Consider the following 24,197-nt stretch of genomic DNA (forward strand, 5'->3'; position numbering starts at 1 on the left):
TTCCTTTTCCACTTCTCATTTTAAATTTTTAGTTTCCCCCCTGCTAAATAGTCACTGCTCATTGCTCATTGCTGCATTCAGTCCTGTAATGTCTTCTTTCCCCTCCCTTCTCCCCCCAAGTAACAGCAAGAGACATCAAAGGTACTGGAAGCACACCACAAGGTAGTACTGTGGTTTGTACCAACTTCCTCATTAATAAGATGTCCAAAACATCTGGAGGTCATATTTAGGGAAGGCTAAATATTAGTGGATGCGGTGAGAAGCACATCAAAGGCAGCACTGGTATCACATCATCAAAGTAAAATATAAAGATCAGCAAATGGAATCTTCTAGTCAATATGTGGATGATTGTATGTTGCACTCTGCCGTCACAAGCTTTTCGTAGCTGTATTCTCAGATCAGAGGATGCATAACACATAGAACAGAGCTCTAGGCTGATGGCATCACTCATCAAAAGCATCCTGGGATGAATGATAAGCCTGTATTTCCCCCCCAGTATTTGTGGTGGCTATGATTCTGAGGAAAATGCAAAATTTGGAAATGGATGGTGCACTGAAGCAACTCATTGTTCTGTTATCCAGCTTCCTAGCTGCCACTTCCAATGTGATCAATTTGAGATGGTTACCATTCTCATAGTATGGGTGTCCTAAATTCTTCCCACTGATACTCTCCAGTTTCCTTAAAAAGGTGGCCAATAAGTAACAAATTATTGGAAGTCTGTCAGGGCAGGTGGTGACCTTGCCCCATTATGCTTTATGAAAAATGTTTTTATTATTAGTTTATTAAATTTATATCCTGCCCTTCCTCCTAAAGAAGCCCAGTGTGGCAAACAAAAACAGTAAAATATCTTAAAAACAAAAGACTTTAAAATATGTTAAAACAAAACATCTTTAAAACATCTTTTTAAAAAAGCTTTAAAAATGTCTAAAAAGGTAATTCCAACACAGACACAGACTGGGATAAGAGCTTTACTTAAAAGGCTTGTTGAAAGAGGAAGGTCTTCAGTAGGCACCGAAAAGTTAACAGAGATGGTGTCTGTCTAATATTTAAGGGGAGAGAATTCCAAAGGGTAGATGCCACAACACTAAAGGTCCGTTTCATATATTGCGCAGAAGAGACCTTTGGTCTTGCTATGAAAGGGTCTTCTACGTGCAAGTAAAGATGATCACAGGTGGGACTTGAGCTCCACCTCATGGTTGAAGGCAGAATAACATGCTGTTTCATTTTTGTAAATTCATCTAGTCCTTTCTTACTTAGACAGATCAGTTCCTTTATGGCAAGGCAAGCCAAGAACAAAGTAACAGCAAAAACACAAATAATGAATACTGCACTCTCTGCCTGTAAACACAACATGCAACAATGAGAAGGTTAGATGAACACAATGAAGAGGAAGTTAGACCAGCACAGTATAGGGAAAGGCCCTGAGATCATCTTTACACACACACAGGAGACTGTTTCATGGTAAGATCAAAGGTCCCTTCTCCCATGCATGTAAGATGATTTCAGGTGGGACATGCCACAGATGACCCATGTAGGAAGGGTTATTAGACTAGTGTAGGAACAGAGTACTTGGTGGTCTGGTAGGATGTGCTATAGTAGCTGTGTCCCAAAGGCTGCCTCAGCCGAGACAAATGTGTTGATCTTATAATGCTTGATAAATGTATTTGGCAATACCAATGTGGCAGCCTTGCACACTTCCAGCAGAAATGGATGAAATGAAAAGGCTGCTAAGGTGGCCGCAGATCTGGTGAAGTGCACTAGAATTTTCGATAGAGGTGTCAAATTCAAAGAGCAGTAAGTCAAGTCTATACATGCCCTGATCCATCTTGACAAAGTGGTAGTAGTAGACACCTTCTTCCTCAGAGAACAGGGGTGGAACGCAACAAATAGGGTATCCATGTGATGGATGGACTTGGTCCTAGCGATATATACCTTGAGGGCTCTTCACATGTCAAGGGAATGCCATGCCTTCCCTGTGGGGTGAACTGGAGAAGGGCAGAATGAAAGTAGGATAAGCTCCTGCAGGTAATGGAATAAAGACAGGCTTTTAGGTTAGAAATGGGGGACTGTCCAGAGTACCACTCTGTCCTTTTAAAAAATGCAAAAGGGTTTATCCAGAGACAGTGCGTTGAGCTCGGATACCCTCATGGCAGAGGTGATAGCCACCAGGAAAAACCCTCTTGTCCCTGATCCTCCAGAGTATCCTGGATAATGGGGATCAGCAGAAAGGCATACAAAAGACCCCTGGGCCAAGGCGACATGACAGTGTCCACTGCTTCCACTGACAGATCCGTGTATCTGGATAAAAATCTCTTGACCTGGGTGTTCTGCTGTGAGGCAAACAGGTCTTCTGAAGCAGTGTATGATGGTCTGGAACACCAGAGGGTGGAGTTTCCATTTCCCTTGTTGAATCTGTGCACAACTGAGACAGTCTGCCTGAATGTTGTGCTTCCCTTTCAGATGTTCTGCTGTAAGTGAAACTAGATGCGCTCCAGCTGTAGTCTCCTCAACCGCATGCCCCTTAACAGTTCATGTGGGTTTGGTGGTCACTTTGTCGATTTTCACCAGGACTGCTTGCAGGCATTTAAAGCAGCCAAAGGATTGAATCACTCATAGTTTTGAGCACCACAATCCCTTTTTGTTTTAATCACCCTGAACAATTTGGTACCACCAGCAAACTTGGCTACCTCACTGCTCACCCCTAGCTCTAGATCATTTATGAACAAGTTCTCAGGAACAGGTACGCCCAGCCAAACTGAACAGATTTAACCTGTTTGTCAGCTATCAAGTGGGGGTTAAATCCTGCTGCTTTCCTGGACCTCCCTTTCACCTTTTTTTTAAAAAAAATAGTGTTACACTGTCCACTTTCCAGTTGTCATATATAGAGGGGTGATCTTAGAACACGTTATACATTCTTGTTGAAGACCAGCAATTTCATATTAGAGTTTTTTAGGTGGATGCCATTTGGACACAATAATTTGTCAGTTTTTAATTTGTCAACAAGACTTTGGAATTTAGTCTCTTATCACCATTGCTTGTCTCAGTGAAGACAGATGCTGAAAAATTCATTCAGCTTCTTTGCAATCTCTTTCCCTCCTTTAGCACACCTTTGACTCAATTGCTGTCCATGAACCACCATCACCACCGTTATACATTGAAAGCAAATGTGAGGGCTGGAAGTAACACACACTCACAGTTCATTGGCATTTACTATTTAATAATGAAAATGTTTCCCAAGCCTAACTCCCAAAGCAAAATATATAAGGATCCTCTAGTGTCACGAAAGAGGTACTGAAACCTTGAGAGATGTCACTTCATGTTTAACATGGCCAATGGTAGCTTTCAATTTTTACATCAAGTTCAGGCTGTATATTATTCTAGACCATGGATGGGGAACCTGTGGCCTTCAAAATGTTGTTGACCTCAGCTTCCATCATCCCTGACCATTGATCATGCTGGCTGGGGCTGACAGGGGTAGGAGACCAACAACATCTGGAGGGCCACAGGTTCACTAGCCTTGTTCTAGACTTTTTCTATTTCTAAGGAACCAATTTGTTCCTTTCCTGTAGCTCATATGCAGGCCTAGAATGACCATTTTTCCCCAGACTGCCCCCTGCTGCCATGAACAAGAGTAATTCTGAGATAGGTTGAATTCTCTGCACAGAAATGTCTAAATCCAGTACATCGCAGGGAGAGAAAGTTCTGGCCCACCACTAGAGTGAGTCAGTTCTTACTCCTCCGCAGTATGTGTCACCCAGTATCATATCTGCAAAGGCAAATAAGTCAATGTGGCAGTGCATAGTAAAAATATGAACTGGCTCCAATGAAGGACTGACCCTCACAGTAATTTCAGAAGAGGGATTTTCTACAGGGGGAGAGAAGAGTTGAATTCCCTGTTTATGCCTGCTCTGATCCCATTAATTAATAGCTCCCCACGATGATGCAATTTGCGTTTTTAGAAACCTGCATGTTTAGCTTTAAACCTAAGCGGTTCAGAAAATTAGCGAAGTCAGAAATCTGACCAATCCAAGCTTAGGTTAAACTATAATTTATTTTTGAAATTTATCCCCAGCCTTTGTACACATCATGAATGATAACTACAATTAGTTCTAAAACTTTACTTACAAATTTAAACCTTAAAGTCTTTTAGGAATGGTAAAAACTTCATGAAATAAGAACTATTTAAAAAACATGAAAGGTCTACAAATAAATGAACTCTCAGACAGAGGAAGCAGCCTTTCACCAAGTCACAGCATTGGTCCATCTAGCTCAGAATTGTCTACATCAGCAGACAGCAGCTTTCCAGAATTTCAGAAAGGATTTCAGCCCTACCTAGAGATACTAAGGATTCAACATGGAACCTTCTGCATGCAACTTCAGAACCCTAATTCCACCCTCACAAATGCTTTGCTCTTTAGGGGCTTGAGCAGGCCAATCCCTTTTCTTCCTTTCTCCCCTGCTTCCAATTGATACTTTCAACTTTCTGCATCTCAACTGTCCTCAACATTCAATAGGTCATGGAAGTTCACAGGTTCTTTGTAGGTGTTATGAATATCAAAGCTAAACCCTGCTTAATTAGAATGAGGCACACCTTTTTTTCTAAAAAGGCAAAGGAATATAAATAAAACAAAACATCAACAGTCACTCACCATAAGTGCAAATCATCTTACTAGCCTCTCTGAAGAGGAGAATTCCATTAGGAGAAGACACATCAAAATTTAAACGCTGTGATCTGGGGAGGGGGAAGCAGACACACATCTTCAAATAATCCAATGAAACAAATGCTTATCATATGTGTTTGTGATTGTAAATTGCTTTAAATTGTTTTTAAAGATGTATTTTAAATGGCTGTAATCCATCCTGGAACCTCAGAATGAAGGGCAGGTAATAAATTAAAACAATAACAAAATAGTGAACTCAGTACTGAATCGTGATGGATATGTAGCTAAAACAGAGCTATTGAGAAATCAGAGGGAGGTATCACCATATTCAGGAGAACCCCAAAGTTTCTAAAGTGGGGGGGGGAATCTGGGAACTAAGGGGGGGGGGACTCCAAAACAATCTAATGGGGACTGAGGATGTTAAGTAGCCACAGAACACAGAGTATTTGCTGTGGAATATGAAATGGAATACAGTATCTTGCAAGAAGGTATGGTTGTTTGCCTGTAACACTGACTGAACACGAACACTCAACACTGCAACATTTTGTTGCGGGTCCCACTTGTGCTTACTAATCTGGAACATAAGAACTGTCCTGAGGGATCAGCTACAGTCCATTGAGTCCAACTTTCTACTTATAACCACAGTCAATAAGATGCATCTATGAATCTCAGGAATTGTCTACCTAATTTGATAAATATCTGTCTGTATCCCCTTTTTCTTTAAAAAATAAAACTAAAAAAGCCTTTAGCGCTTTAGTCTTTCTTTGTAGAGAAGGTGCTTCAATTTCTTTATCATTTTTGTTGCCCCTTTTCCAACTTTTAATAGGCTTTTTGAGATGGGCTGACCGGACCAGAATACATAATATTCTAAATATTTTGTACTTTTGATTTATATAACAGTATCATGCTGCACAACATGCAATATTGTACTGCACTTTCATTACACTGCTACACTATTAATGATTATTGCTAGATATTTGTAACACCACTATGTAAAGAATACAGAAGAGGTCTGAATGAAGACGACAAGTCATTTACCCTAGAGATGGAATATAGTAGACTGACACATTTTGCTGGGATGCTTGCAAAGAATGCTAGACTAGATCTGATCTAGCACGGCACTTTTCAGGTTCTTAAGGCAGAGTACATAGTCATGATCAATTAACTGTTAAGAGACCATTTTATAAAAATTAACCCACAAGTATAAATTCTAACCATTCTCTAGAGTAAATATTTTAATTTAAATATTTTTACAAGCTTTCTTAAAGGTTTTAGATGGTTCTTAAATGTTTCTGATATTTAAATTGTTTTAAGTATGTTTTATTTTATTTTAAATTGATTTCTTTAACATTTTGATGTTTGTCATCCTGGAATCCTTTGGGAGGAAGAGTGGGATACAAGTCTAATACATAAAAAAAATAAAACAAGTTTTGAAGGTTTGAGTTTCACATTGAAGGTTGCTCTTTTAACAAAAAGTAGACAAAAAAAGTCTTACAATTTCTTGGGCAGATCGCAGAAATAACCGTCATGGGAAGACAGCTTCCCAGATTTCACATCCGCACCATACATTTAAAGCACATGGATTCCCCAAAGAATCCAGAAAACTGTAGTTTGTTACGGTTGCTGGGAACTGCAGCTCTGTGAGGGGTAAAGTATGGTGTGGATGTGACGCAAGTTCTAGGGGAGGCTTGCCAATTCTGGAAAGGGAGTGCTGCAGTCCCTCAGGCAGCTCAAAAAGGTTGAGCGCAGGGAAGTTCCCCAACCTACTCTGAGGCCAAGCTGGTCACCCTTTACACAGTCTACAAAGCCTTTCCAGACAAGGGGGGAAAAGAGGAGAAAGATGTAGGCACTGATAAATAGTATTTTTTATTATTTATTTATTTATATCCTGCCCTTCCTCCCAGCAGGAGACCAGTAGGGCTACGAATCAGAGTAGATGAATCCCAAGGCAAAGCAGCCTGTCTTGTGAGAGATTTTTGGCTTATCAGAAGCAAAATAGGATCATTACAAGGTGGTACAAGTCAAAGTCAATATCCCTGAAGCATTCTATGGTGCTTTGGTGATCCAGGCATTGAAAAATGTCATAAGTATTGTCTCCAAGCAAACCACAATGCCATGTTAGAACGAGGGAATAGACAGCAACACCAGACTGGGGAGAGCATAGGAGAGCTCTGTTGTGACAGACAAGTAAAGCCTGTGACCAAAGGAAAAGATTTTATCCAGAAAACCAATTCCTTTTAGTTCTTCCCACCTCGAAATCAACTTTAAAGGTGTCTACTACAAAAGCCCGTGTATCTATTTGTGTGAAATTGGGTACATTTCTTACCTAAGGCCTCCTCTCTCATGTCTGTAGTTTTCAGCCCAATTGTACACAAAACACTAGGGGAGATCAAGTCATTCCTTTTTTTAAAAAAAACAACAACAATCCAAAAACGTAACGGTTGTCCTTGCAGGAAAACTACTGCAGCTATCCTTCTGAAATTTTGCATGACTCATGCCCTCAGAAGGGGCAATGTTGCCAGCAAATATCATCCAATTTCACTGCAAAATAAAAAATCGATAGACCTTTCCTTTAAAAACCAAACCATTTAAAAGTGTTTAGCACAAAAGACCCTAGGACTAATTTGTCTGCATTTGGCAGACTTTATCCATTCTCGGGGAGCTACAATGCCTGCAGAGAAAAAAAGCCATAGCTTGTTTTTATTTCCAAATAATGAATTGGGGGACAAGGGATGGGGATAAAACAGATGTGGATGGACCCTGAGCCAAACCAGACAGCCTACTGAGCACCTTGGACCAAGGTGGGCTGTTTTCTGAAGCACTGTATTGTGGTTCAGACTAAATCTGCTGCCTATATTAAGTGGCTGGTAATATTTTATTTATTTATTTCATGTATACCTCATCTTTCCTCCAATGAGCTCAAGGTGGCATACATGGTTCTCCTTCCTCTCCATTTTATCCTCACATCAACCCTGTGAGGAAGGTTAGGCTAAGACACTGTGACTGGCCGAAGGTCACCCAGCAAGCTTCATGGCTGAATGAGGATTTGAACCCTGGTTTCCCAGGTCCTAGGTCCAGCATTCTAACCACTACACCACACTGGCTCTCGATACACAATATTCAATTGAAATACACAGTTGCAAAATGAGGTAGGATATGGGCACCTTTTCCAACAGGCTCATCACCGTGACACGCTATTTAACAAAAACTGTGTAAGTAACTCTCTAGGACTCATAATAAATGTTACTATAGGATGATATTGAATGATAGTCATACTCAGAATAGACTCATTGAAATCAATGGACTCATTTACTGAAGTCCACTGATTTCAATGAGTATGACTGTTGCTGGATATCACACATGGTAAAAACAATTATCAGAGACATCACTTTAATGAAACTGTTTTTCATATGAAATATAAGAAGAAAGACAATGTAGCCAAATGAAAAGTTTTACTGCACTAAATCAGATTTTCTCTTTTCAAATTTGGAATTGTAGGGAGAAAGGAATCCTGTGTTATAAATTTGTTTCTGGTCTGGCAAAATATTACTTTAGATCTGTGCCAGTGTTGCCTAAAACCTCCTCTCGGTACCAACATTTCAGAACCAGGGGCAGATGTTCTCCAGAAATGTTAAGCCAGTGTCAATTTCATTTTCTATTGGCTTAGAGAAGGGATTACAATCAAGAAAATTGTTAAGTGGAGCACACTTGCCCCTGCCCCAGATTCTGCTGAGTTTGGAGCACTCGGGCAAGTCTAGGTCCCCTCAGTGGTCTTCGCAACACCATGTGTCCCAAAGGTCTGTTCCTTCAAGGGAATGGTAGATATTCACTCCATTCTCATGTATGGAACAAAAAGGTCTCAAAATGTGTGAAAGCCATCAGGAAGGTGAAGAGGAAATACGTTTATCTCAAAGCCCCCATGCTTCCACACAGATACACATCCTGCCACTATAGCAGGTAGTTCTTCTCATTCCATATGAGTGACATCTTTTAGACATTTACAATGCACGCATTTTATTGCTTGTTTAAATTACTGTTATGGTTGTGTTTTCATTTTTTCACATCTTTTGAATTTTGTAAGTCACTTTGGGGCTATTTATGTGTGAGGCATCTGCTAGACAAAATAAAAAATAAAAAATGAGTGAATAGAGCAAAATGCTCCATGCATTTGTATGAATATGTGTAGGCAAAATGTTTGAGAGTTCCAAAAAAGGCCTATCAAATTTTCAGTTCTCTACAAGCAGAAGTTGTATGGCACTGAAATGCTTTACAAAACTTGTGTATTTTACACTGTAAAAACAATAACATCTGGCAGATGGAAGAAACTGAAGCAAACCCTCATTCTATCATAATATACAATTTGATACTCTGTAACGTATTTTCACCATGTCAAAGTGTCTTGTATTATGCATTTTAACCTGTAAAACCTAATTCAATACACAACTCAAGAAAAAGCAAACCAATCCCTGATGATGTTCTCTAAAGGGAACAATCCAGGCTTTCTGCATACCAATAGGTAGATGAATACAATGAATATGCAAAGTAGTTTATTGAGTTTTCCCCTTTGAAGATTTAATCTACTAGTACCTCTTTGCTTTGTTTAACACTGTCAGTATTTATATATGTGTCTCCTGCATCTTTCCCCTCTGAAGCTAAAACATCTAAAATCTCTTTAGTATTACTAATTTTAGAGACATGTGAATGAACATTAAAATTATACCATGACTGAAAATTAAGAGCTGTGATCCAACTGCTCCTGAAAAAGCCCACCCTGGACCCATTGGTTTGTGACGACTATCCGGTCACAAACAGCCCCTTTTTAGGGGAGATGATTGAGATGGTTGTGGCACAGCAATTGCAAGTGAATGAAACAGATTATCTTGATCCATTCCAATCTGGGTTCAGGCTGGATTATGGGACTGAATCGACCTTGGCCGCCCTGAGATGACCTTTTCTGGGATAAGGATGGGGGAGTATAACCCTATTATTCTTACTTGATCTCTCAGCAGCTTTTGATACCATTGACCATGGTTCATAGTCTGGGGGTGCACCTGGATCCATCTTTGTCGCTAGAGGCCCAGATGACTTCAGTAGCTAGGAGCGCCTTTTACCAGGTTCAGATATAAGACAGATGCTGCTGTTTCTGGATTGGGGAAGCCTGACCACTGTTGTCCATGCACTGGTAACCTCCAGGCTGGATTAGTGTAATGCGCTCTATGGGAGGCTGCCCTTGAGGTTAGTCCAGAAGCTGCAGCTCGTGCAAAATGTGGCAGCATGATGGTTCACTGGGGCAGGACATCGCCAACATGTTACCCCAATGCTGAAAGAATTGCACTGACTGCCCATTAGCTACTGGGGCTAAATTCAAGGTGTTGGTTTTGATGTGTAAAGCCCTGTACAGCTTGGGACCAGGATACCTGCAAGACTGTCTTACCCCTTATATACCCAGTCGGTCACTGTGCTCTGCAGGTGAGGGCCTCCTGTAGATACCATCTCACCAGAAGGTCCGTTTTGCGCGACATAGGAAGCAGACCTTTAGTGTTGTGGCACCTACACTTTGGAATCCATTCCCCTTAAATATCAGACACATGCCATCTCTGCGGTCTTTTTGGTGCATACTGATGACCTTCCTTGTTCAACAAGCCTTTTAAGTAGAAACCTTATCCCAGTCTGCATCTGTGTTGGAATTGTTTTTAAGATGTTTTTAATGAATTTTTTTTAAAAAAAAATTATAGATGTTTTGTTTTTAAGGTGTTTTTAAGATGTTTTGTTTTTACGATGGTTTATAGATATTTTTTGTGTTTTGTCATTTGTTTGCCACCCTGGGTTTCTTCTGGGAGGAGAGCAGGATATCTATCTGTCTGTCTGTCTATAAAAATGTAAGCTTTGAATCCATCATACTGTAATTCACAGCCCAACAGAGAGGTGGCACTGTGAACTACATCACAGCAGTGGCGGAGGCAGCAGGGAGCAGCTCAGGCAAGCCACAGAGGAATATCTCTGACAGGCCAGTCTAAATGGAGAGGGGGAAATCTGAGGGGAACCCTTAGCCATAAAGGGGAGGGGAAAAGCCAAGAGGAGCCCTTAGCCAGCTCTATAGGAGAGGGGGAAAGCTGAGGGGGGCCCTCAGCCAGTTCTAAAGGGAAGGGGGAAAAGCAGATGGGGGCCCTTAGCCAGCTCTAAATGAGAGGGAGGTAAGCAGGTGGAGGCTTCGCCAGGTCTAAACCCTATACACTAATACCTTAGACCAGTGGTGGATACCTTTTTTGCTCCCACCCTGTGGGTCAACTTTGACAGGTATCAATCATGTGACATTAGTTATGTCACGTGATTGACATTGGGGTTGCCCTACCCATCTGTTAAAAGTTGGCTCACAGGGTGGGAACAAAGAAGGTTCCCCACCCCGGTTTAATGAGTTCGTCTAGGGGGGTTGGCGAGATCAAAAGCTGCAGAGGTTAGTGGGGGGTTGGGGAGCAATGAAAGCAGGGGCAGAGCCCCTAGTAAATGTAATAAATCAATAATAAATTAAGCTATACATTATCAGATAAAGCTACAGCAAGGACATCAACATGCTAACATCCAGATCTTAGCTTATAGAACAAAGTCATTTTAAACTAGAAAATACCAAGTAGATTTTGTTTGAAAGTCTGATGTCAACTTTTGAATTCTTGTGGCCTGTCAAGTTGAGGAGGAGTAAGTTCTAGGTAGATTGGGAATTGTTCAGAACGGCAAGCTTTACGTACACTTTTTAAGAATAGGAGTAAACTGGGCTCCCTGTCCTGAAGGGGAGAGAATTACTAGGATGGAAATCATGTGGGGTTAGCCATTAGTTATTTTTGGCTTTATTTCCTACAATGCCATACCCTTGATGGTGAAGAGAAGCACCCTGGCAAGAAGGACTACAGGCTTAAAATTACTGTTTATAGATATTATGTCACTACTACAAGATCAGCCACACAGGGCCTTCTCTCAATCCCGCCAACAAAAACAGCTAGATTGGCGGGAACTAGAGAGAGGGCATTCTCAGTGGCGGCCCCCACCCTTTGGAACTCCCTCCCACAAGATCTACGGCACGCCTCTTCCCTAAATGTATTTCGTAAAGCCTTAAAGACCTGGCTCTTTCAACAGGCCTTTGGGATTTCCGGGGAGGGTTAACTTTTATGACTGAAATGCCTCTTACCCTGCACTAATATTGTTGTTGCTGCTGTATTGTTTATATATTGTATTAATGTAATGTATTTTAATGTATTTTATCACATTGTGTTGTAACTGTTTACATGTACGTCGCCTAGAGTGGCCATCGGCCAGATAGGCGACACATAAATTAACTTTTATTATTATTATTATTATTATTATTATTATTATTACTCTTTAAAGAGGTCTTCTCTTTCACTTGTCTTAGGGAAAATATCCTAAATAATAGTAAACATAAAGAGCAATCCTATACATTTATATAAAAGCAAATTCCACTGTGCTTAATTAGGCTTATCCTCAAGACAGGATTGTAATAGAATTTAATGGGATTTACTTCTGAGTAAATCTTCACAGGATTGTACTTCACAGGCGCTTCAACAACTGCGCTTGCTTGTATGAAAAGGTGTGACCTTTCAATGCCATCTTAACTTGGCAAAAGCCCCCAAAGGAATCTCAAATATGACTTCTACAAATACAAAATGAAGCTAGCTCTGAGACAATTCAAAACAGTGTCAATGAGGGCTGTATATTCCAAGTTTGGAAACATACTACAATCCCTGAAGAGGACTGTAGGTCAGTTGAACAAGTCTATAATGAATTGTACCTGTTCTGCATCATCTCGGCCATGAGCTTCAAGATAGGAGTAGTACATGCTGGTTCACGATACCACAGCTCAACAGCTGTCTGAAGAATGGGAAGATATGAAGGGTATCTTTGACAATGTAAGTTAAAGATAAGATTCTCAATAAAAGCTATTTGTCACACAGAGCTTTATTTTAAAGCTTACTTGAAAAACATGACTAAGAGCTTAGGCCTATTCTTTAGCTTCTATAAATTGTTTTTGAAACTGAGCCAAACTGCTTATGTTAATGTCCACTAACTGAGTATCTTATTATACAGTTGCATCAATCACAAAAGAACCCAAGATCTTGCCAATAGGGGTCCAACTCTAGCAGCCCAATGAGCAGCAGAGGCAAATTTAATGAAAGAAACAAACATACTAAAGTTACAGGAATAGTATGATAACTTAAGAATAAACACTAGTAAAAAACATACAAAGAAAGCAAGCCAAGGATATCAATTAATATATTGCTACCCCTAATCTTAAGTGGGAAGTCATCAGCAAGAAATGTTCTGGTAACCTCCTCTGTTAAACTTTGCTACTATCCAGATACGGCTCGCCAGCTGACATCCAATCAAAACTGAGGAGCCCTTGCTGTCAATATTATGGAATATCTCAATTAATTAGACTGCATTCTGATTTTATGCTCAATGACACATAGTTTTAGAAAAATATTGTTCCTGTACATTCAGGAATACCCTGCATATCAAATATACTGCACTACTGAATATACAAGGAAAAACAACTTCCAAAATGTAACACTAGAATCACTTGACAGGTTGACACATCAATATTTCAAAAGAAATGAATACTTTCATATTCATATTTTTAGTTCCATGCACCTTTCCATACAATACTCTAAGAAGAGCCTATACCTTACCACCAAAATGTCCTTAAAATATTTTGAGATATTTTAATAAAGCCTTATGAGAGATCAAATAACAACTTTGTAACAGATTTTTCTATTATTACATATATTTGCTCTTCATCCCTTGCCCAGAGGGAAAAACTATAAATCTTTTCTCAACTGAATGAACACCATTTATCATATTCATTTTCTTGTCAATACAATTATGAAAAGCCTTTGGCCTTTTTCCAAGGAGTCTGATTTGTTACAGAAACCCAATTAGTATAAGCAAGCCTGCTACAAACAATCCTATTTTGCAGGATAACATTACTATTTTGCCTGCTTGGCTATTCACTTCTAAACATCATCTAAGGACAGTTAGAATATATAAAATATAATGATTCTCAGGTCAAAGATCAAGTACCAAATACTATGAATTCTGCTCATCCTTGCCATCTAGTGGACAGAAGTAAAATTAGAGCTGTTTACTCAAATCTGAAGAGGAAATCTAAGAAGTTACCAGAAGTGATTTTAAAAAACTTTTGAGTTTTTTAAAAATTGTTCATCCGAAATAGGAGCAAGACACATTTTAAATAGAATATACATGCTATAATAACTGATGATTGCTGCTTCGTCTTTTGCTTTCTCCTTTTATTTCACTTACTGCTGCATTATTCTCATACACTGTTTTAATATTTCTTGTTTCAATGTGCATACTGCTCGGTGTATTTTTAAATAAAAAGGAACAATATGTTTTATTTAAAAAGTATCAATATTTGTTAGTTTTTTTTAAAAAAATCACTTTACAGACAAAAGAAACACAAAAAATCCATTTAAACATTACTTATGAAAACCTGCAGGTGGAACGTCTTAAAAATGCTAAAGCCCTAAAGTGTTTGAGGTTTATTTGTTTATTTATTTATTATTAAATTTGTTAGTCGCCCATCTGGCTGGATGTCCAGCCACTCTGGGCGACGTACAAGATAAAACAGTATACTGTTAACTTTAGATACTATCTATCTGGACCCTCAACTGTTGCCTAAAACAATCTCTATTTCAATAACGTGGACAGCTGGGAAAAATCTAGGGAGACGTATTATCTTTTACTCTTCAGACTCATGATGAATGTACTTAAACTCACTCAGGGTTCAAGAATTCAAGTTTCTCAACTTCCCCACCCGGCCCCCTCAACCCCCAAGTGACCATCCAACATTTGTATAAAAAGTAATTTTGTTTTGTAGTACAGTGTAATAAAGAACTCAAATAATGGAAATTTTGCAAGCCTCAAGCATTTATAATGGTACATGAGAGATCTCATAGTTACTTACATAGTAACAAATATAAAGATGATTCCTTCAATGAGTGGATTGCAGTACAAAAGACAACTCAGAAAGGAGCCCATAGCAGAGGCACACTGCATTTTAAATTAAAGGGCTGTAGATCTAAGCATTGTAGGTTTACAATACAGTAGGAGAATAATTAGGGATTAGTGTGGCATAAACCCCTCCCCCCCACACACATACACCAAAGTGACCTCTTTGTGGTCTCTCTCCAAATGCTGCCTCCCGGTTAATGGTATGATTGCAACTGTACTGTAATTTTAGCTGATTACACATTAGTTCACTTAGCTTTGTTTCCTCTTCCCCACTGTGCCACACTATTAAACTAATGCAAAGGACCTGGTATCCCTCTGTGCACAGAGCCGGTATTGTCATAGTGTAATAAGGATACATCCAGTCAAACAGCATGGTGTAGCTGGTCTTTGTGTTCAGAGCAAAGGCAATCCCTCGAAGATCTCTTGCCAGTCCGATCAACATACGCTGTCAGTGGGAAAGAGACACAGTAATTGATTTTCACGTTAGCACAGAGCAGATGGAGTAATGATCAGCCAATAATGAGCACAGTATCTGATTTTAATTCATTAATGTAAATATCTTTTTTCCCTAAGAAAAAATGGAGCTTTTAAGTCTCCAACTTAAATATTAATATTAATCAAATGCTTACTAATGCACTACAATGGTATCAATAGAAATAATAAAATGGACCATTGGTCTCACCTGAAGGGTGATTTTCATAGGAGAATGCCATCATGCTGGATTATAGCTCGTCCTATCGTCCAAAGGCAAGAATGTTTCTGAAGTCAAGACTAGGGCGTCAGGCCCCTCCCACTCTCCAGTTCATCGCAGCGAGTCCAAAGAGATATATCTAAACATGCAGGAAAAAAGGCCAACGGGCCTAGCAGCAAGAACATAACATAACAATAGTAACATTAATAATATCTGACTCTAACCTAGCGAAAACAGTAATAGAAGTCTTGACTTCACTAGAGAATTAAAATTTAATGTAATATAATATAATATAATGACGAACTGTAATATATAAACCATCCCAAAAATTATGTAGTTATCCTCCAACTGGGAGGGTCATGATGGCATTCTCCTATGAAAATCACCCTTCAGGTGAGACCAATGGTCCATTTTCCATAGGAGGAATGCCATCATGCTGGATGTACCAAAGCAGCCCATAACCGGGAGGGACCACCCACATACTAGTCGTCATTAAGAACCTGTTGCAAAACTCGTCTGCCAAATGAGGCATTGGCAGAGGCATAACGATCTATTTTATAACGCCTTATGAACGAGTGTGGAGTAGACCAAACAGCAGCTCTACAAATATCGGCAACAGGAGCGAGCGTTAGTAGCAAAAGCAGCCGAAGTGGCTGCTGATCTAGTGGAATGAGCTGTTATACTAGGCGGAACTGGAATCTTAAGGGACTCATAGGCTAAGGTAATACATGCACGCAACCAGCGGGATAAGGTGGAATTAACTACTTTATGCCCCATAGACCTTGGATGAAAGGATACAAACAAAGACTCAGTCTGTCGTATATCCTGGGTCCTGGACAGGTAGGTCTTGAGAGCCCTCCGAACATCCAACGAATGCGAAGCCTTCTCGAGCGGATGAGTAGGATTTGGACAAAATGAAGGTAGAACAATGTCCTGGTTGCAATGGGAAACTGAATTGACCTTGGGACGGAATGAAGGATCAGTTTTCAGCACAACAGAATCCTTGTGAAAGACACAGAGGTGGCGAGCAGAAGACAATGCGCCCAGTTCCGAGACTCTTCTCGCCGATGTAATCGCAATCAGGAACAGGACCTTGAAAGACAACAGACGTAAAGGCACAGTCCTGAGTGGCTCAAACGGAGGACGTTGTAAGGCCTGTAGAACCTTTGACAAACTCCATGATGGAAAACGGTGAGCTACAGCCGGCGAGCGTAGAGCAGTGCCTCTAAGGAAGCGTTTGATAAACGGATGTGAGGCAATAGGGGCGTCAGTGGAAGATACTGAAAGAATGGACGACAGGGTGGACGCATGTCGACGTAATGTGTTGGGTCTAAGTCCCAACATGAGGCCCCTATGAAGATATAGCAGCACTTGTTGTACTGTAGCCTTGGAAGGAGCGATGTGTTGAGACTGACACCACCTGGAGAATGCTACCCAAGTATGCTGATATATACGAGTGGTGGATGGTCTTCTCGAGGCCAAAATAATGTCAATAACAGCATCTGACAGGCCGGCCGATCTCAAATGTCCCCGTTCAAATGCCACGCTGTTAGGTTGAGCCACTTGGGGTCCTGATGCCATACTGGGCCTTGTGATAAGAGATCTGGCCTGACTGGGAGTGGCCAGGGATCCGTCACCGACAGTGCCAGGAGATCCGAGAACCACGGTCGACGGGGCCAATATGGTGCTATCAGAACCAGCTGTGCCCTCTCGTGACGTACCTTCTGCAAGGTTTTGGCTAATAGTGGTATTGGAGGGAAGGCGTATAATAGTCCCTCCGGCCACGGCAATGACAGAGCATCCACCGCTTCCGCTGTCGTGTCCAGGTATCGAGCGAAGTACCTGGGTAGCTGGCAATTGCGACTGGAAGCAAAGAGGTCGACTGAGAAGGGGCCGAATCGACGCTGGAGAAGATGGAACACAGTCGGATGAAGTTTCCATTCTCCCGGAAAGACTTGTTGTCTGCTGAGCCAGTCTGCTGTGAAATTCCAAATTCCTCTGAGATGTTCTGCTTTGAGGGATTGCAGATGTTGTTCTGCCCAGTCGAATATGATGGAAGCTAGGCTCTGTAGAGGTCTGGACCTGGTGCCTCCCTGTCTGTTTAAATGAGATTTGGCACACGTGTTGTCCGTTCGAATGAGGACATGGTCCAAGTGGAAGAGAGACTGAAAATGAAGCAGAGCTAAGTGGACAGCCTTTAGTTCCAGCCAGTTGATGTTTTGAGTTTGTTCTGCTGTGTTCCAAACTCCCTGAACGAACTGGGAGTTGCAGTGGGCTCCCCAACCCAGGAGACTGGCATCGGTGGTAATGACAGTCCGGTGGGGTTCTCTGAACGGAGTGCCTTGGGTGAGATGTTGTACCCTTGTCCACCAGCGGAAAGACAAGCGCAGTGTGGGACTCAGGGGGATTGCTCGATGGTTTGAGTTGGCAATGTCGTGTTGGAATGGCAACAGGGCCCACTGTAGCTGGCGCGTATGTGCCCGAGCCCATGGCACAATATGGATGGTGGATACCAACATTCCGAGAGCCCTGGCTAGAAGCATGTCATCTGCAGAAGACTTGTGCATCAGAGACCTTGCGATGTCTGTGATAGCGGTGATGCGATCTGGGGACAGGAATACAGTCGCTTGCAGTGTGTCTAACATTGCCCCTAGATGCTGCAGGCGTTGGGTTGGTTGTAGATGGCTTTTGTCGAAGTTGACTAGCCAGCCGTGGGCCTGTAAGATATGGAGCGTGAGTGTTAGATGACGATGAGTAAGCTCCCTAGACCTTGCGCGTATTAGGAGATCGTCCAGATAGGGGTAGATATGGACCCCTTGAAGCCTGAGGTAAGCCACTAGGGTAAGTAGCACCTTGGTAAATACTCTCGGGGCAGACGAGAGTCCGAACGGCATTGCTCGATATTGGAAGTGCTGGGAGCCAAAGGCAAAACGAAGGAATTTCCTGTGGGCTGTGCAAATAGGGACATGGAGATACGCTTCCTTTAGGTCGATAGAGACAAGGAAGTCACCTTCTTGCAGGCTGTCTGTAATGGAGTGGAGGGATTCCATTTTGAACCTGCGATACTTTACAAAACGGTTAATGAACTTGGGGTTCAAAACCGCCCTCCATGAGAGATCGCGTTTGGGCACAGCAAATAGGAGGGAGTACACCCCTTCCGACCTCTCTGCATTGGGGACTGGCTCTATCGCCTCTATGTCCAAAAGGTGCTGTATCGCAGTCTGCATGATGCAGCGCCTGTCTAGTGCCCTGGGACAAGGGGAAGGATGAAAATTGTTTGGAGGTATTGCCCAAAACTCAATTGCATATCCATAACAAAAGAGGTCTCTGATCCATGGGACCTGAGTCAGAGGTAGCCAAAGTTCGGCAAACAGAATCAATCTGCCCCCAACTGGTATTGCCTTAGTATTGTCTGCGTTGGCGAGACCCTCCCCTGTATGAGGACGTTGAGTAGCCTCTGCGGCCCTGGTACTGACCTCTAGTGGGGAAACGTCTATTCCAGCCTCCTCTGGTGGAGCGGAAGTCAAATGCTGGGAAGTCACGGCCTCGTCCCCCGGGCCGGGTTCCCCGAAAGGGCTGAGACGTGCGATATGAAGCGAAACGCCTAAAGGGTCTGCGCTCGACGTTTTTGACGGTGGCCAAGACAGGCTTTCGAGTGTCCTTAGGGTCGACAAGCACTGCCCTTAATGCCTCTTCCCCGAAAAGTAATGAGCCTACATAAGGTGCTCGTGAAAGATTAACTCTGGCAGTACAGTCAGCCTGCCAGTGACGAAGCCAGAGGGTCCATCTGGCAACGATCTGAGCCGCCAGGGCGCGTGCTGCTAGTTGATTCGTGTCCAAGGTGGCGTCGGCCACGAAAGCAGCTGTTTTACACAGTTTTAGTAGCGATCTGCGCAGGGAGGCAGGATCTGGATTGTGGTCCTCGATGAGGTCGTCTAACCACATCATCGCTGCCCTGGTGAAAATAGAGGCAGATGTGGATGCACGCATGGAAAAGGCGATGGCCTCATGGGTCTTGCGTAAAGCAAAGTCCAGTCTCCGTTCAGTGGCATCCTTTAGATGAGAGTCCCCTTCCCTCGGCAAGAGGGACCTGGAAACTAAACTGGAAATAGGCTCGTCGATGTTAGGGACAGCCAGTCTGGTAGAAAAGTCCGGGGCCAAAGGATAAAGTCTGTCCGCAATGTTATTAAATCGGCGTGCCTGTAAGGGGTGGGACCATTCGTCCTTGGCCAGTTTAGCGATGGGGTCTGGGACAGGGAGGAAGTTTTCAGCTGGCGTAGGGGATTTCAAGACCCTGGCCCCTTTTAAAGCGGGAGTGGAAGCTGCAGTTGGAGTGGATTGAAGACCAAGGGCGTTCAAGACTCTGCGCGCCAGGGGCTGGTAATCTGAAGAGTCGAAGAGGCGATAGGAGGTTTCTGGCTCTGGTTCCGAATGGTCGCTCCACTCGTCCGCTTGGTCTTGCAGCGCGAATGCGGACTCTGCATCAAAAGAGGCGTCATCAACGAACCTGCCCCTGGTAACGTCAAATGGGTCTGGAGAACCTGATGGGTTTGTCTCACTGTGTACACTTTGAACCCCGCTGTGTTGAGGGATAGCGGGAGGTTGTGAAGATGATTGACTCTGAGTAAAAAAGGACAGCATGCCCTGAAGTTGTGTAATGAACTCGTGGGAAAGCTGTAGTCCCGGAGATGTAGATGGTTGCTCTTGGATAGGCGGAACTGTAGACGGCCCCACAGGTAGTGAAGAAGAGCAAGCTCTGGGTTGGCTGGACATTGGCTGTACAGGAAATCCAGGAAAGTCCTCCTCATCAGAGGAAGCCGCAGGAGAATGAAAGAGAGTAGTTAACTGTGCATGATTTGAGTCCTCTGGCACTGGAACAGAGACATAGCAGGGCCGCTTGATTGTGCTGTGGCTAAGATGTTTGGTTTTGGCAACCGCTTTAGAGTGCTTATGTTTGACCGCCTTAGGAGGTTTAGGCTTGGTCATCTGGTTTGTCACAGGCTGTTGTATCGGCTTGGTTGCCTGGGTTGTCTCTGGCTGTTCTGCCATCATATAGATAATAAGGGTAGCTGTACACGGCACACGACTGGGGCAGAATGCACAGACCCGGGCAGGCACAGTACACGGCACACGACTGGGGCAGAATGCACTGGCAGATGGCAAAGTACACTGCCACGATGGGGCAGAATGTACGCTATGAACAGTCTTAGAACATGCACAGTACACGGCACACGACTGGGGCAGAATGCACTGGCTGATGGTAGGTACACTGTCACGATGGGGCAGAATGTACACTTGGAGGAAAGGTGATATTGCACAACTTGCACAGTATAGTCCAAATAGCTTTGTATATTTTCAATAGTCTTGCGCACTAACAGGTGGCCTGGTGCACTATTATGGCAGTATTAGTAAATTTGATGAAAAGTCACATGTGCACAGTAGTTGCAGTGATTGTAGAAAGCCACAGTAACCCAGTGGTTGCCAGGGTCAGCCTCAGAGATGGGGTTGGTAAAGGAACTTATGTAGAGGTAAAAATCCTATCTGCAGCACATAAACAGGGAGCAGATCACACAGAGGGAGCTGACAAGAACCTGGGCTCTGCAAACCCCAACCTGTGAAGGAAAAAATCCCCTTTTGTAATACTAGTGGGTTCTCAAAAGGGACGGGAAAAAACGGCCACTAAAATGGCGCCCGTAAAAAGAGCGGGAAAATTCGAACAAAAATGATGGATACTTTGCCCAGCAACAACCGTTGTATGAAGAAATGAGCAAGGTGGGAAAAATTTTTAACTGTAAAAATGGAACCGCCCACGGTAGAAATAGAGCCGCGGGACTAAGAAGGTAATTGCGGCTGAAAAAATTAGCCTGGAAAAAGACTTCGTGAAGGAGGCAGGACAGCTAGCGGACTTCCCGAAGCCGAAGAGAATCGGCCAACAGGCAAGCCGCAGCCGCGGGCTGAAGGGACTGACTCCGCGAGGAACCAGGCGCCGCAGATGATCGAGAGAGACAAGGCAGCCCAACAAGAGAAGTCGCTAAAAAAGGGGAAGGCAAAGAGCCGCAGACATCGGCTCCTGACGGGCGAATGAAGCGCCGCCCGTAAAAATGAACGACGAAGGGAGCCGCAGCCGCAGGCTCCCGATCGTCAAGGCACAAGGGGAAATGGCAAAAGGACCGGAGAAAATAAAGTACGAAAGAAGCCGCAGCCGCGGGCTCCTAATCGTCAGGGCACAAAAGGAGGATCGGTAGAACAAAAAAGGGGGGGGCGGAGGCTGCCGCCGCAGCTCCTGGCCCTGCTGAGGAAAGAGACCACAGCCGCGGTCTCTGTAGTTTGGGAGTAAAAAACACACCCCCGGGAAAACGAGAAATTGACAAGGAAATTGACACACAACACACAAACCGTGGTAAGGGATGAGACAAAGGGAAGGAACGAGACGAAACAACGTACACAAAACTCCACCCTCTATCACACAAAGACAAAAAACTTATCTAGTCACTAGCTAAAGATCTTGCAGGGACGAAAGGCAAGAATGAACTGGAGAGTGGGAGGGGCCTGACGCCCTAGTCTTGACTTCAGAAACATTCTTGCCTTTGGACGATAGGACGAGCTATAATCCAGCATGATGGCATTCCTCCTATGGAAAATAAATTTAACTTGAAATACTAGATATGAGATAATAAATTAAAGCCCAGAAGACATGTTAGAATGTAACTTCCAATATACCCCCTTTTCCCTATTCATCTTTAAAAACAAAAAAAAACACTGGGCATAGGGATTTTCACTTTTCCAACATGGTTATCGCTCATAAGTAATCTGAACAAAATCTATTTAGCTATTCAGTTTTATGGCTGAAACATAAATATATGCTAAGCATGGAACATGAATATATATTTCCATAAACATTATTATATTCATTACATTAATATTCAATTCATTGAAAATATTCATTAGTATAAAACATTTGTTTTTAAATACAGACCCATTCATGATTTCTATTAAACATCTGCCAAAATTGTTTGACAGTTCTCAAAATCATATGTACAGTTCAAGGGTACATGGCTGCCCTCTCTCTAGGAGATGCAAGTGGCGTTTTATCAAATTAATTAAGCTATAATAACTGGCTATGTCATTTTTAGACTCCTCAAAAATGGAGTTTGACATTGCCATCAGCATATGGCTAGCGTGAATGTTAATCAGGCTGACTTTAAATGGGAATTCTTTGGGGCTGAAGGGTTAATCAGAAATATAGTTTGCTGGAACTATGTTTACTGCAAGTCAGTGCTAATTTGAGGCATCTGTTATATTCAACCACTCTATTGGGTCCATAACATCGCATGTATCTAGCCTGTATCAACCATACTAACAACATCTGGTTTGTGTAGGCCCAAATGAACATGCCACACAAGGATGAAGAGGTGCAAAGTTCCCCATTTCAACTTCTTTTATAAAAATCCAGCAAATCTGCCATAAAGGCTACATTCAGCCCTATATTTTTGAATTTAACTTACACAGATTCAGCCATTGGGGAGAGGGGGGAGAAGAGACACTGGAGGAACATGTAAATGCCTCCTCATGAAGACGTATCAAATACTCCATCCAAGAGAAAAATTATCAGATTGAGTCCTGTTTTACATCAGTCCACCCTGGTGAGCAGCAATCACAGCATATCCAGCAACAAGGACCCAGGTCTGCAGTGCTCTACACGACAATCTGCCCTTCCCATGATTAGAACCCGAACCAATAACGCAAAGCAAGGAAATATGCCTGATTTCCATAGTTTATACTTTAAAAATGAGGCATTTTTGTCAAACGTATTTTATGTTTTTAAGCACGTAGCACAGTGACACATGCAGTGCTGCAATAGAGGGGGAACATGTGGGAGCACAGCTCCAGGACTTTATTCAGAACATAAGTGATATTATCTGCTGGAGTACCACAGCACAGAGTTTACATAGGGATGGGGAATCTCACTTTACCCCCATAAAGATACTCTGTGAGGTAGGCTAGGCTGAAACAGTGACTGGCCTGTGATCACCAGTGAACTTCATGCTTGATCAGGGATGGGACTCCAGGTCTCCCCAAGCCAATGCCCAACACGCTAATCACACCAACATAGAAACTTTCCCCCAAGTATAAGAGCTGCTTTTGAAGTGTTGCTACCCATTCAACAGTCAGTATGATTGTAATATTTTTTGTAAACCACTTATTTTATTACAATCAAGCAGCATATAAATTTTTTTAAATAAATAAAATTACAATTATGAATAGTCCCAACTACCCAAGTAATTCCTCAGAAAGCTTCTTCCATTAGCTCTCTTGCTTCAGATTTCTAGCCAAAGCAGCTGGCCTTGCAGTAACTGCCACAAGCCAGCTTCCCCTTATATTTTCCCATTGGAAATTATATACATTTATATCCGTGCATATAGATTATAATGGCAAAGCCTGCACTTACCCTCAGCCATCACCTATATCTAGCTAGCTAGCTCCCAACTTTCTGTCCCTTTGCCACACTCCTACAAGTCAAAGATTTCATCACACCATGAAACACAAACTGGGCATGACTACAGAGACAAAAGACTACAGTTATAGAGATGGAGGTTGGTTTAGTCCCTAATGACTCACGCTGAAATTCATGAGACAAAATCAATCTGGGACACTTCAGAGAAGACAAAACCAGTCCACCGCCCCTTACAATGGATACTTCACCTCCAGTAAGAGGGATTCCGAGATGGTTTGGTGTGCAGAGAGCACAGAGCTGCTTTCCAACCTCCCTATCCCCCTCAGGTCTCTACAAAATAGATGCTCTCTTT

General features: G+C 42.5%; 1 protein-coding gene across 7 annotated transcripts in view; it reads right to left on the reverse strand.

The window, feature by feature from the left end:
- Positions 1 to 24,197, reverse strand: part of RANBP17 (RAN binding protein 17) — a 272,017-nt gene that overhangs the window by 83,247 nt on the left and 164,573 nt on the right. For all 7 annotated transcript variants that reach the window (XR_009762109.1, XM_061622480.1, XM_061622476.1 and 4 more), the window contains 3 exons: positions 15,056 to 15,144; positions 12,460 to 12,567; positions 4,650 to 4,732 (listed from right to left, as the gene is read on the reverse strand). Coding sequence is in view for 6 of the 7 variants with exons in the window: in XM_061622480.1 (XP_061478464.1) it covers positions 4,650 to 4,732; positions 12,460 to 12,567; positions 15,056 to 15,144 (280 nt within the window). In the remaining variant the exon portion in view is untranslated. The remainder of the gene's footprint in view (positions 1 to 4,649; positions 4,733 to 12,459; positions 12,568 to 15,055; positions 15,145 to 24,197) is intronic.

The sequence above is a fragment of the Rhineura floridana genome, chromosome 4 (assembly GCF_030035675.1).
Source record: "Rhineura floridana isolate rRhiFlo1 chromosome 4, rRhiFlo1.hap2, whole genome shotgun sequence".
In the NCBI taxonomy this organism is placed as follows: Eukaryota; Metazoa; Chordata; class Lepidosauria; order Squamata; family Rhineuridae; genus Rhineura; species Rhineura floridana.